The 12,464-nt window shown below is 33.5% G+C and overlaps 1 protein-coding gene across 1 annotated transcript in view; it reads left to right on the top strand.

Annotated features, from left to right (window-relative positions):
• The window catches only part of ATRNL1 (attractin like 1), a 471,655-nt gene that overhangs the window by 126,103 nt on the left and 333,088 nt on the right, over nucleotides 1–12,464 (top strand). Inside the window, exon 20 of the mRNA XM_015815816.1 lies at nucleotides 4,355–4,448. Within this exon, the coding sequence (XP_015671302.1) occupies nucleotides 4,355–4,448 (94 nt within the window). The remainder of the gene's footprint in view (nucleotides 1–4,354; nucleotides 4,449–12,464) is intronic.

Raw genomic sequence — 12,464 nt, 5'->3', positions numbered from 1 at the left:
CCGAGTGCACAAATATAGAAACTTATAACTCTGTTTCTCAGTGATAATTTTGCCAGCAGCACTAAAAATATTTAAGGTATTAAGGAAAATGCTTTGCGTGCATAATTTTGTCAGTAGAAGTACTTGAGAGTATTAAAAGGGGTTAGAAATAAATTGATCGATGTAATGCTTTGCATTGACTTGGTGTAGTCCAAAGGCACTTTTACATTTACAAACTGCTCTCAGTTCCTTAGAGATATATGTGAGAACTTGACAGTTAAAATATTGATTAAAAGTAAACTGTATGAAAGCCTCTCACAAACATTAATTCTCAAGGACAAGTTCATTTTTTCCTCAGAAAGCCAAAGTATAAGTACAGATTTAAATTTTCAGCTCATCTCTGTTTCAACAAGGTTGTATCTCTGGAGATAAAAATTATATGAGATATATGGAGGGATTAAATAGTATCTCCTACAATTCTATAGACAGTCTGTGCAGCAGGCCTTTGCTTTTATGCCAGTTTAAATTCCTTTGCTAATATTCTGCCCCACAGAATAGTTTCTTTCATGCTACCCTCAGTGCAATGCCATCTATAGTTTTGAAGGACAGATTTCAGAACATATTTCTGCAAGTTCTTCTTTGTCTCTATTGACAAGATTCAAGAAAACCAATTCTGTATATTTTGATGCACTACTCCGTATAGTACACTGTACCTATCTTAGCATTCAACATTAACACTCATCTGGCAGCATGCTGAGTGGACCAGCCAGATGAGATAACTACTGATAGTAGACTGCTGTGATGAAAGATCTAAGAAAATTGTTCATTTTTGCTCAGTGGCAGTTTTTGTAAGGAGAACTATGGGCCTATTTTAGGAACTGTTGTTGGATTCATTGTAATTCATAGGTATTGACTTGTCTATAAAGATAATTAGGTTATGTTTTTATTTATGTTTTGTATCATATAACAGTTTTGATCTGTGATCTTAAATAACTAAACTAATAATTCAGTCTACTGTAAAAGCTACTGTTTATAACTACTGTATTTGTTGATATTTAAAACACTATTTTATCATCTTTGGGAAAAATCATTTTTGATTCTGAGTTCAGTTTACTTCATTGTTATTCAGAACAGTATATTTCAGAACAATTTCAGCAAAAAGGAAATACATATTTAATTATATAATCTTTAGCATTTTGTATTGTTTATTTATCAATTGTATTTCAGCATTTTATTGCTTCTCAATGAATTGCTGGTAGTTAGATAGGCAATAAAATAACAGGAATTCCAACTTTAAGACTACAAATGAAAGATGACATCAAGTTCATTCATTTTTCAATTATCTTTCTCTGATGAAATGATATTGTTCATTAAGATACCAGTCAGAAAAAAAATCCTAGCATTATTGTTAAATTTCTGTCATGGGTTTTTCTTTAAAGCACATCTACTACTGTATTGTGAATGAAATCATACTGTTGGTTATTACATTTATTATACATCTGTCCAAGTCTACTGAATACTTTCTTCACAGAATGGATTTTCAATTATTTTTCTGTATTCTCTCCCCAGCATATCCCATCAGCCTTGAGAATAATAAAAGGTTATGGTACAACAGGCAGTCAGTAGAAAGAAGAGTTGAAAAGTCTATTATTTGTGCTAAGGGGGCATGACTTTCCTGCTCACGAATGACAGCAGAACATTAATTCTTGTATAAGCAACAGGGTTTTTTAGCTAAAAGAAGTCAAATTCTCAGATAAATCCTTGATGCTTTGCCTCTTACACAGTTATTGCAGTGATTTATATCCTGTCCCGTGCTATCTCCTTGTTTTTAAAATGGGCATAATTAATTAAAATTAAACATCTATGCACTTAATTTGTTTAGTATATATTAATTGTAGTTAACAAATGGCAAATATTAAGCCTTAAGTTTAAATTACAACTTCCTGTACTATGTATCTTGTTACCAATGTTGAATGAAAATTTCAAGTAAATTTTACAGAAAATACTTCAGAGTTTTGGGGTAGTTGTAGCTAGTGTTACTTTAGAGCAGGGGTAGGCAACCTTGGCTCTTTTATGACTTGTGGACTTCAAGTCCCAGAATTCCTGAGCTAGCTTTGCTGGCTCAGGAATTCTGGGAGTTGAAGTCCACAAGTCATAAAAGAGCCAAGGTTGCCTACTCCTGCTTTAGAGTAAAAGAGAGTGCATCCTTGAATATTTATAGTTTATTCCTGTTGAACATTTACTCTAAAGAGATAAATAACATTGTCACTTTCAAACTGTGGATGCATGACGAATTGGGATTGGTGGATAGCATACATCTGGTGTTGTGAATTAAATCATAAAATATCTTGAGTGTTCTGGCCTTTTCCTAACTGCATCCTTTATTTTCTAAGCTTGGCATTGTAAATAGGAGGTGGCTTGAGAGTTGCAATGCAACATTACTGCTGTGGGCTGCTCTCTTGGGTGTGCTTGGCCTAATAAGGAAGTAGCAAATGATCAGGATATTGTTAGTTGACATTTGCTAGTTTCAAGTCTGTTCAGGAAAGAAATTATTTTCTGTCTTTCAAAGGACATCAGAGATATAAGAGTTGGAATGGAAGGAAAAGAATTACTCTAAAAATTGTAAGGTGGCATTTAAATTTCCTTGCTTAAATTTAAATGTCCTCACTTAATGACCTGACAGCAAACAGTACCTGCTGGAGGTGATATCCCTAAATAGTGCTGTCACATGACATAATATATTACAGCTGCAATGTTTGGTGATGGAAATTCCAGTCCAGTTACCGTCATTATACAAGAACCTTTGTTATTCCATCACTAAGAGTTGAATATGACTTAGTGACTGGACAACAAACACCCTCATATAATAACGTTAATTGGACTGGAATTTCCATCACTAAGCACTGCAGCTGTAATGTGTGAAGTCATGTGACAGCACGATACCGTTGCTGTCGTTAAACCACATGGGTCTTTAAATGAGAACCTCATGTGAATGTGACTTTCAACTTCCTGCCAGCTTCCCCATTGATTGTGGGAAGCAAGCAGGGAAGATCACAAATCATAATCAGGTAATGCTGCGACAGTCAAAAATATAAGCTGGTTACTGAGATTCCAGCTCCTAATCCAAATTTAATCAAAGCTATAAAAACTGAACTTGAGCAGGAAGCAGCACCTCAATTAGGCTAAAAAAGCTAAACCAGAATGAGAAATCATCAGAAAAACCCAAGGCTTTTACCTAGACTAAAAAGTCAAAAATATATCTATGGTAAACTATTTTCATATTGTTGCTAAGAATATTAGCTGTTTTGGAACAAATAGATTCACGCTTAAGGTTTCCTTAAACCTTGATAAAGGAAATGTTTGGTTCTTTGCTTATAAAAAAGCTAGTCCTCAATTATTGCTTGAATGAATACATTTTCTTGTTCTGAGATAGCATTATTAGAGTATTTGAAGGGCTGCCACAAAGAATAAGGGGTCAACTTATTTTTCAAAGCACCAGAAGGCAAGACAAGAAACAATGGATGGAAACTAATCAAGGAGAGAAGCAACTTGGAATTAAGGAGAAACTTCCTAACAGCTTACCTTTGGAAGTTGTAAGTGTTTCATCACTGGAGGTTTTTAAGAAAAGACTGGACGACCACCTATCTGAAATTGTTATAGGTCTTGGGGGTTATACCTGAAGACTTCCAAGGTCCCTTCCAGCTCTATTCTGATTAATTGATTGATTGATTAGTGTGTTTTATATGATTCTTAATTCAATTGATTATTTGAATATCTCTTTTTTGCTTTTAGTTTTAGCTTTATTATTTTATTTTTAAATGCTTACATGATAGGAAAAATGATAACTTCTTGGGCTTAATGTTGATTTCTGCAAATGTTATTTTTCTAATATTATTGCTTATATCATTATGCATTTTATTATATTTGATAAAAGAACAAATTTGAGATATATCCCCCAAAATATTGAACTATATACTTAAGAACTTTAAAGTTGTAAGCTAGCTTATCTGATAAACACCATGCCTCCATTTACACTTTTTAATCCTTCCTTCCTTCCTTCCTTCCTTCCTCCCTTCCTCGTTCCCTCCCTCACTCGCTCGCTCCCTCCCTCCCTTGCTCCCTCCCTCTGTCTTTTTATTTGCAAGAAGGGAATTGCTTTGGAAGATAAAAATAATTTGGTTTTTTTTTTAAATCACTACAGTATATCCTCTTTTCTGTTAGTTAAAACCTAATGAGACTGAATGATCCCTTTTTTGGAAGGGACTGTTAATGTTCAGGTCATAATCGTCATTCCATCAAATGTATAGTGTTGATATACAAAGTATTGTATTAAAATAATTGTAATATAATTGTTAAACCCTTTCTGATTTTATAGCTTGCACATGTAGTGGCCATGCAAATATTTGTCACATGCAAACAGGAAAATGCTTCTGCACAACCAAAGGAATCAAAGGAGACCAGTGTCAACTGTAAGTGTAAATGATAAAATCTTAATTTAAATTTAATGATTATGAACAGCTCATACAATGAATTTAATTTTGTCACTATTTGTGAGGTGATAAATTTTCACTGCTAATTGAACACCTTTATAGCTTTCCTTTATATAAAACCTATTTTATTGTTGTAATGTAAAAGGATGTTGCATATATTAAAGTTCAGCTTCAAAAATTATTTATCTTAAATATCTAGAAAAAGTTCCATACTTTCAACTATTATATTTTCAAAATATACTTCAGAATACATAAAATAAACATCTGCTTTCCCCCCCTGAAATGCAACAATACGTCATGCCAAAATATATTAAAGCCTGAATCAATTCTGGTGCCAGTCTTTGTTTGTAAGGAACCAAGAATGATCAAATGCCAGTTTGTAGGTCAAAACTTTTGTGTTCCCCTTAACTTCTTCGTCGCCTCAGCCTCAAAGGCCTTGGAAGTACTCTTAGTTTCTGAGAGGAGAGATATGTTCAAGAAGCACAGCCTTCCTTGTGGTTGTAGTGTAGCATTTTACTGAGGCAAAGTACTCTCATGCATAGTGTGATACAAGTGAAGTTGATGAGATAGGAATATGTAGTTCTCAGGTTTAGGGCAGGTTTTATATAAAGAAGTCCTTTCTTGAAGAGAAGGATAACTTTTCTTAACTTCATTTCTCTATGTAATATTCATTAATATGTTATCAAATCAATATCTTTAATCCCTACTCCATATTAACAATTAACAAATTTAGTAATAGTAAATCAAAACAGAAAAATAATTGCGCGAACCTGTAGGTATAGCACACAGGTGTCAAGCTCACTGCATCATGTGACATGTCGTGACGTATCGTGACTTTTTTCACATTGCCGGAGCGGGGGTGGGTGTGGCCTCTGAATGATGCAACCGGCCCGCGGGCCAGCCGTTTGATACCCTTGGTATAGCATAATAAAATTTAATCTTTATGCGTAACTAACTTAACTCTGAACATTCCCTGAAGTGTTCAATATAAATGAAAACACATTATGTGGAACTATATCATAATATCATAGGAAACATATTTAATACTTTATGATTCTTCATCATTGAGTGGTTAACATGATAACTCATAACAAATAATTTTGTTGGGTTACAGATAGTTTCAAATAGTTTCATTGGATCACCCTAACATTCCATTAGGCATGATAGCCACAATAATTGCTGGAGGTTTTTGACATGTACCAATATATCTATGTCCCAAAAGCTTAAATTTGTCATTTAATAACATTTAGAGAAGTGCCATTATGATGAAACTGTTATTTTAATATAGTATTAATATGATAAATGATCTAGGTAATTCTCACAGGGATTTCTTTGATAACCTAAAATTTATGCTGACCATTTATTAATTTAAAAATGGGACTAGTGCAAGTGATATGAATCTGATGTTATTTTTGCAGGTGTGCAGGCATAAGTTATCCATTTCTAACATTCTGGAAATTCTTTTTCAGTATCACTTTATAATTAATTTATAATATGAAATATTTTTATGCTTCTGTTTTAATTAGTGCTATTTTATTTTTAAAACAGGAATACACTGGTATCAGCATTGAATGCATGTATTACATTGATTCTACATCAAGGGGAATTAATTGCCCATACATAATTATCTTTTAGAGACCTAGATTCTTGTAAATTTAGGAAAAACATTTTATCTTTCAACATGTACTTAAATGATACACAGTTAATTAATTATAGTCATTTGGACAGTCAAAGTGTCTTCATATACTTCAAATGCTTCATATTTAGATTAATCCACCTTGTTCCATTGCCTTTATTTAAAAATTTAAAAATAATCTGAGTGGACATGATAGAAGAATGAATAGCTAGCACTAACTCAGTGTCATCCATGATGTTCATTTCCCAACAGACAGGTACTAAATCCATATTTAATGGGAGCTGAGCTGAACTTTCTTAATTATAGTTATAGTTGATTCTGCGATCTGTCTCTTCTTTAAGCAACCAATTTCTTTTATTGTGAATCAAATTATTCTGAAATTAATCTTTGTTTCTTTCTTTAAAAATACCCAAATCCTTAATTTTTATTAATGGTGAAGTTAAATATAACACCCTTTAAATGAGAAGCAATGGGACTGTCATATATATCTATAACTTGATAATTTATGAAGTAAATTATTAGGTGGATAGGGAATTTCCAATATTGAACAATCAATTATCTAGTAACCAAATCACTGTACTTTATCTAATCTGTCTTTTCTGAAAATGATCAGCTGCAACAGTTTTTACCTGCAGTTAGGTAACATACAGAGAAATCAATAAATAGCCAGAACTCAAATAAGAAGATTATAATAAAAGGATTAAAAGAAATAAGCAATACATTGGCATTCAGAATCTAGTTATGTGATTTCTTCAAGATTCTAAAGGCCAGTTTTAGAAATTAGGAGAACACTTGAATTCTAGCATTATGATTCAGTTCTTAAATTGTATTTATAATTGGCATTTCTTTTACACATTCTATTATTCCTGTGTATTTGAATAATTTCAAAAAGTGAAACTGACATTAGACTGACAAAGAGCTGATATAGAGTTTTAGATTGAAACCTTCAACAATCAAAGAACCTTCACTTCTTAAATGGTAATTAAGTTGGAAATCTGAGAAACTGTTGCACAGAATGGAATAGAACAAATAGCAGATCAAGTCATCATAATTGGTACTTAAATAATAGCATTTGGCACAGCTATTGAAAAGGGAGTGTCAGAAGAAAAGGCCATAGCAGATATTACCCCATAACTATTAAAAAGAGCTTAATATTTTACAATTGCAATATTCTTACTTTTCCCCCTAAATAAATACATACCTTTCTGATTTCTGCACTTATCCAAGTAATGCTGTTTGTTGTAACAGAAAAATACATATGTTTTTAAAATATGTTTTAACATATTTAATAAACAAAATATTTAATATTTAACAAAATATTAAAAAAAATTTTACATTATTTTTTGCATTTGAATGGTTAAATAGCTATTCTAACAACCTGTATCAAATTAATTTAATGTTGAAGTGTGATCATTCTATGGCTTCCCAGTCAAAATTTTCCATCCCTTAAGTGACCTGTGCAGTATATGAACTATTTTCCATGAGATGTTGAGGTTTATAAATTCTTGTTTGTGTCTTTCTGGAAGTGTCAGATCTTGAGCTTGATCAGTTGACCATGAATCACTAAGAAAGTATGCCCTATGCTTGATTTTTCATCATTCTCAGCTAAATATATTAATATTCTCCATCAAGATGTATTCTGTTTAAGTTAACATCTAGTGCTGTGAGATTTATATCTGTGGTGTCCTTGGTGCTCTCTGAGCTTGGTTGTTTTCTTGCAGATGTTTCATTACCCAAACTAGGTGATATCATCATTGCTGATGATGTTACCTAGTTTCAGTAACGAAATGTCTGCAAGAAAACCAAGGACACCACATTTCAAACCTGAGCTACAAATATTCTCCTTCATTGATTTCTGTCTGTGATTTGCAATTTGAGATAATTATCAGTTGAAACAAGAAATGCTTGTTTGATATTTTCTTTCTCTATTTTATGAAATCAGAAATAGTAGTACAGTGTCAGAAAAAAGGTATTTCTGACTCATGTATACAATGTGGTAAAGATAATTTTATAATTCTTACTTATCTGTGACGTACACAAGGTGGTCCAAGGTACTTTTAAAAATACTTGGTGTACTCCTTTGAGGAATGAAGAAGCCCAAATGTAGCACTTTCTTCTTGTCTATTAAATAAGCATAAATAAATAATCAGGCCTTTAATAGTTTGATAGGGAACATTCTGAAAACTGTTAAAAACAGAAAATCTAAGCAATGTACTACTTCTGTATGAAATGGTTTTTCTTATTACTAAAACAATTCAAATGTAGCTTGCCTTGGTCAGGAGGAAGAAAATACCAGTGCTTTTACTAGATGTTTAACTTGAAAATGCATTCAATGATATGGATCAATAAGATTTGATGGATGGTAATAAAGCTGGTTAGAAAATTTTCATCTGTTGTATTGCTCCTGTGTATAATTAATTGCATGTCATCATTTTTGTTTGGCTCCCAGTAAAAACAAGTCTGAAATATTAGCTTAATTTAAATAGGAATACAACACATGAAAGGAATGGGAAATAGTTTGTTCTTTAATCTGTCCTGTATCCTCATTTTAATCTATTATGTTTCATGTGATAATATTATTCAGTGAACTATGAATTGGATTTAAAACTTATCATTATAATTATTCTGATATTTCACATCTAATCATTGTATAAAACACATAAAAAACATACACTTAAAAATGTACCGTAAGTTTCTTCTAATTCAAAGCAAATCTCCCAAGAAGTTGGAAAATAGGGGGTCATGAATATAAAGCTTGAATAAAGTCATTTTTCATGGTGATATGGAAAGCAATACAAAATCTAGGAATTAGTATAATCTCAGTTTCCCCTGGGATTATTCTTAAGAAAATACTTAACTCAGGGAAAAAGTTCACAGGTGTTTTTCTTCATGCTGACATGCATATTTTTAAAAATATCCTGATATTTGCAATGAGCTAATGTAGGTTATGGAAAAACAATATGTAGATTTTGATATAGCAAGTACCCTTTTGGATTCCATCAAATTTTGGGTTCCACCAAACACCATGAAAATAGATTTCTGTTTTTACCATCAGACTTTTAGTTTTTCTCCCAAGATAGAATCTCGGTAACGTTGATGTTTCTGGGCAAGGTAAAAGTGCTCTAAAGGTGTCAGAGGACAAAGGTTTTGAATACTATAAAATGTTTTATATTAAAATTAATATGGAACTAAAATGATGACTTTGTTGTTTTTTAAAAAATTGATAGTGATGGGGGCTGTAGCTAGGTAAGAAAAGAAATTGCCCTGTTTTAATTATGGAAATGCTTCTTTATTAATTGGGCATGCAAGTAGGGAGACACCCAGGTTGGAGATAGGAAAGTTCTTCTTAATGGTTTTGATAGATCGTTCCAAAGTACATCATGCATATTTAGAACAGGAAAGAAAATAAACTTGCTTTCATGAAAACAAGAGAAAAATACTAAGTTGAATTGGTACTGGGGATAGTATGTGTTTATTAGCAAGCTCCTAATGTAACAAAGATTGCTTTTTTCTTCTTATGGTTTCTAATGGATATAATATGCACCACCTACTGCTATATTCATTTACATTTTTTCCATCTTTTAGGCAGCAAAGTGAAATGTGAATAAAGAAGAAAAATTTTAGTGACAGTGTTTATATTTGAAAACAGAAAGTAGCTTTTCATGTTACATTTCCATCTTGTGAGCTATCATTAACACCAGTTGCCCTAGCAATCATCAAATGTAAAAAGAAAAATCTCAAATAAATGGCCCTGAAGAAATTAGGTGCCGACAAAGCTTTCTTTAAGTTTCTTTGTATATTCTGGGTTTTTTATTGTGTTAATAATGTCTATTCATTTGTATTAATTGCTCTTATATTCTGCTTCTTCTATGTTTATACCTTAACCTTCTTAATATGTTCTTTGCATCATATTGGTAGACACAAGGTGGTTGGTTCCAAAAATTTATTTCCATGTGTTGCAAAAATCATATCAGTAATTCCCACTGTAAAGTGAAATAAAAAGAAAAATGCTTAACTAGTATCATTTATCAAGGATGGATGATCAAAAGTCCAAATTCAGTTCTATAAGATAATTAATAACAATATATTATGTAATAATTGTAGATCTTGTAAAAATAAAGATTCTGATTGAAAAGCACATAAGAATAGCAAATAATTGGGTTTGCTCATATTGCTCTTCTAATTACATTTAAGTCAATTTGATCTAGTGGTTAAGGCACTAGGTTAGAAATCAGGAGTTTGTGAGTTCTAGTGCTGCCTAGTTCTAGTTCTGCATATATGCTGACTGGGTGACTTTGGACCAGTCAGACTCTCAGCCCAACCCATCCCACAGTTTTGTTGCTGTGGGGAAAAATAGGAAAAGAAAGGAATGTTGGATGCCTTGAGTTATTTATATAAAAAAATGAAGAATATGAATGAATGAATGAATGAATGGAGATAACTATAGCAGGGCTTTTCAACCTTTTCACCCATTGTACCACTTTTAGGATATGGCAGTATCCGAGTACCACCAGTGGCCTAGCAAGGTGTCAAAAACTTGATGACAAAAAAAGGGAAAAAGTGATAAAGTACAGGTAGTCCTCGATTTACAACAGTTCGCTTAGTGATTGTTTGAAGTTACAATGGCACTGAAAAAATGCCCCCTCAAGCTACAGCCGAGCAAGACACCTGCCTGCTCGCCCAGCGGCGCTCTTCCTCCTGTCTGAGGTTTCCATTGTTGTGAGCATTTCTGTTGAGGATTGGCAGTGGGGGTGGGGTGGGGTGTGTTTGGTTTTTATTCCCCCCCCATCTGCTGGTGGTTACAGCAGGTTTTGGTCACTTCACATGACCCTGGGACACTGTGACCATCATAAATATGAATCAGTTGCCAAGCATCTGAATGTAAATCACAAGACCCTGGAAATGCTGCAACATTCCAGCTGATCGGCACTTCTTCTGGGCTCAGCAGAAGCACCAGGATCAGCACCGAGCTCCAGCTGGAGCCTGGCGCTGATTCTGGCGCTTCCACTGAGCCTGACAGCCCCGAAGAAACGCCGATCAGCTGGAAAGTGGCACTGATCCTGGCGCTTCCTCTGAGCCCTGACAGCCCTGCAGCTCCAGCTATTTCTCGCTCAAGCTTGTGCGGTGCTGCCACCAGTTCAGCTCATTCCCCTCCCCCGCTACCACTTTTCTAGGATGGTCGCGTACCACCTGCCAGGTGCCAATGTACCACAGGTGGTACCCGTACCACTGGTTGAAAAGCCCTGAACTATAGTACTGGGATGAAATGTGAGGAATGTAACTTAATGTTACAGGAAACAAAGAGAGGTCAGTTGGGCCATCAAATTGAAAAAATATATAATGGAAGACACAGATTGATAAATCCTATTGTAATGTTGTGGTTGATAGCATAACATCTGAACCTTGTCAGAAAAAAATAATCATGTATATGGTGACATGCATATGGCGCTAGAACTTGGGAGATATTTTCTTCTCACATTGATGACTTCTATTTCTGATGTTCTGTGAACATGACTGTAATATAGTATTTGGCTACTGAATGGATTAGTGCTGGGTAAATACAATGTTGTCTGATCTTGCAAATAACTTCATTTGTTATTTTAGTGCATCAAGATTAACTGTAGCAGGGTGGCACTCACATAGCTAGTTATCAGTAGTTTGTAATTATCAGAAAAGTTTGTAATGTCATAGACAGCACAGTAAACTGGTGCTATCATCATGAGATCAAATGGTAAGGCTTTCACATTTCATATTATGTTCTTCTGGGAGAACATGGGAAGGTAATTGGAAGTTTTTATTTGTAGGTTATAATTACCTGCATCTTTTTCAGCCAAACCTTTTCCCCTGCTATCCAACTCCTGATATGCATTTTCCCCCTTTTGGAAATAGTGAGAAAAAAGGTGAGAAAGAAATCTATTTGTATGCTAATTTACTGTATAACTGAAACAAGTTATATTAAATTTTAAACATGAAGAAATTGTTTCCAATGTGGGGAAAAATAGCTTCTCTTGTAGTTACATAATATTTTCAAAGGAGGAAGGAAAATTGTTTGTCCAAATTGATCTTTAGACGTTCATTAATGTGGCAGGCCTAAAAGTTTAAGCTTTATTTAAAAAAGTAAAATTGTCCCTGAATTGACCTTAACTACAGCTGTAGCTGTATGGGCACATAAACTCAAGTTTTCTTGGCAAATCAAACTATTTACCACAGCATTCTTCAAAGATCTTTTTCAAGCCAATCTGTGTTCCATTAAGTGCAAATACTAATTTGACTTTTGGGCCCTAATGATAAAATGCTTTCTCTATTTTTTTTGCAGAGCTTGCCAATAGGTATTAGATTTTTTATTTTTTTTAATCCAT

Source organism: Protobothrops mucrosquamatus, unplaced genomic scaffold (genome assembly GCF_001527695.2).
Source record: "Protobothrops mucrosquamatus isolate PMUCROS unplaced genomic scaffold, P.Mucros_1.0 scaffold378, whole genome shotgun sequence".
Taxonomy (NCBI): domain Eukaryota; kingdom Metazoa; phylum Chordata; class Lepidosauria; order Squamata; family Viperidae; genus Protobothrops; species Protobothrops mucrosquamatus.
The sequence above is the reverse complement of the archived record's forward strand: the minus strand, read 5'-3'. Positions and strand labels throughout refer to the sequence as shown.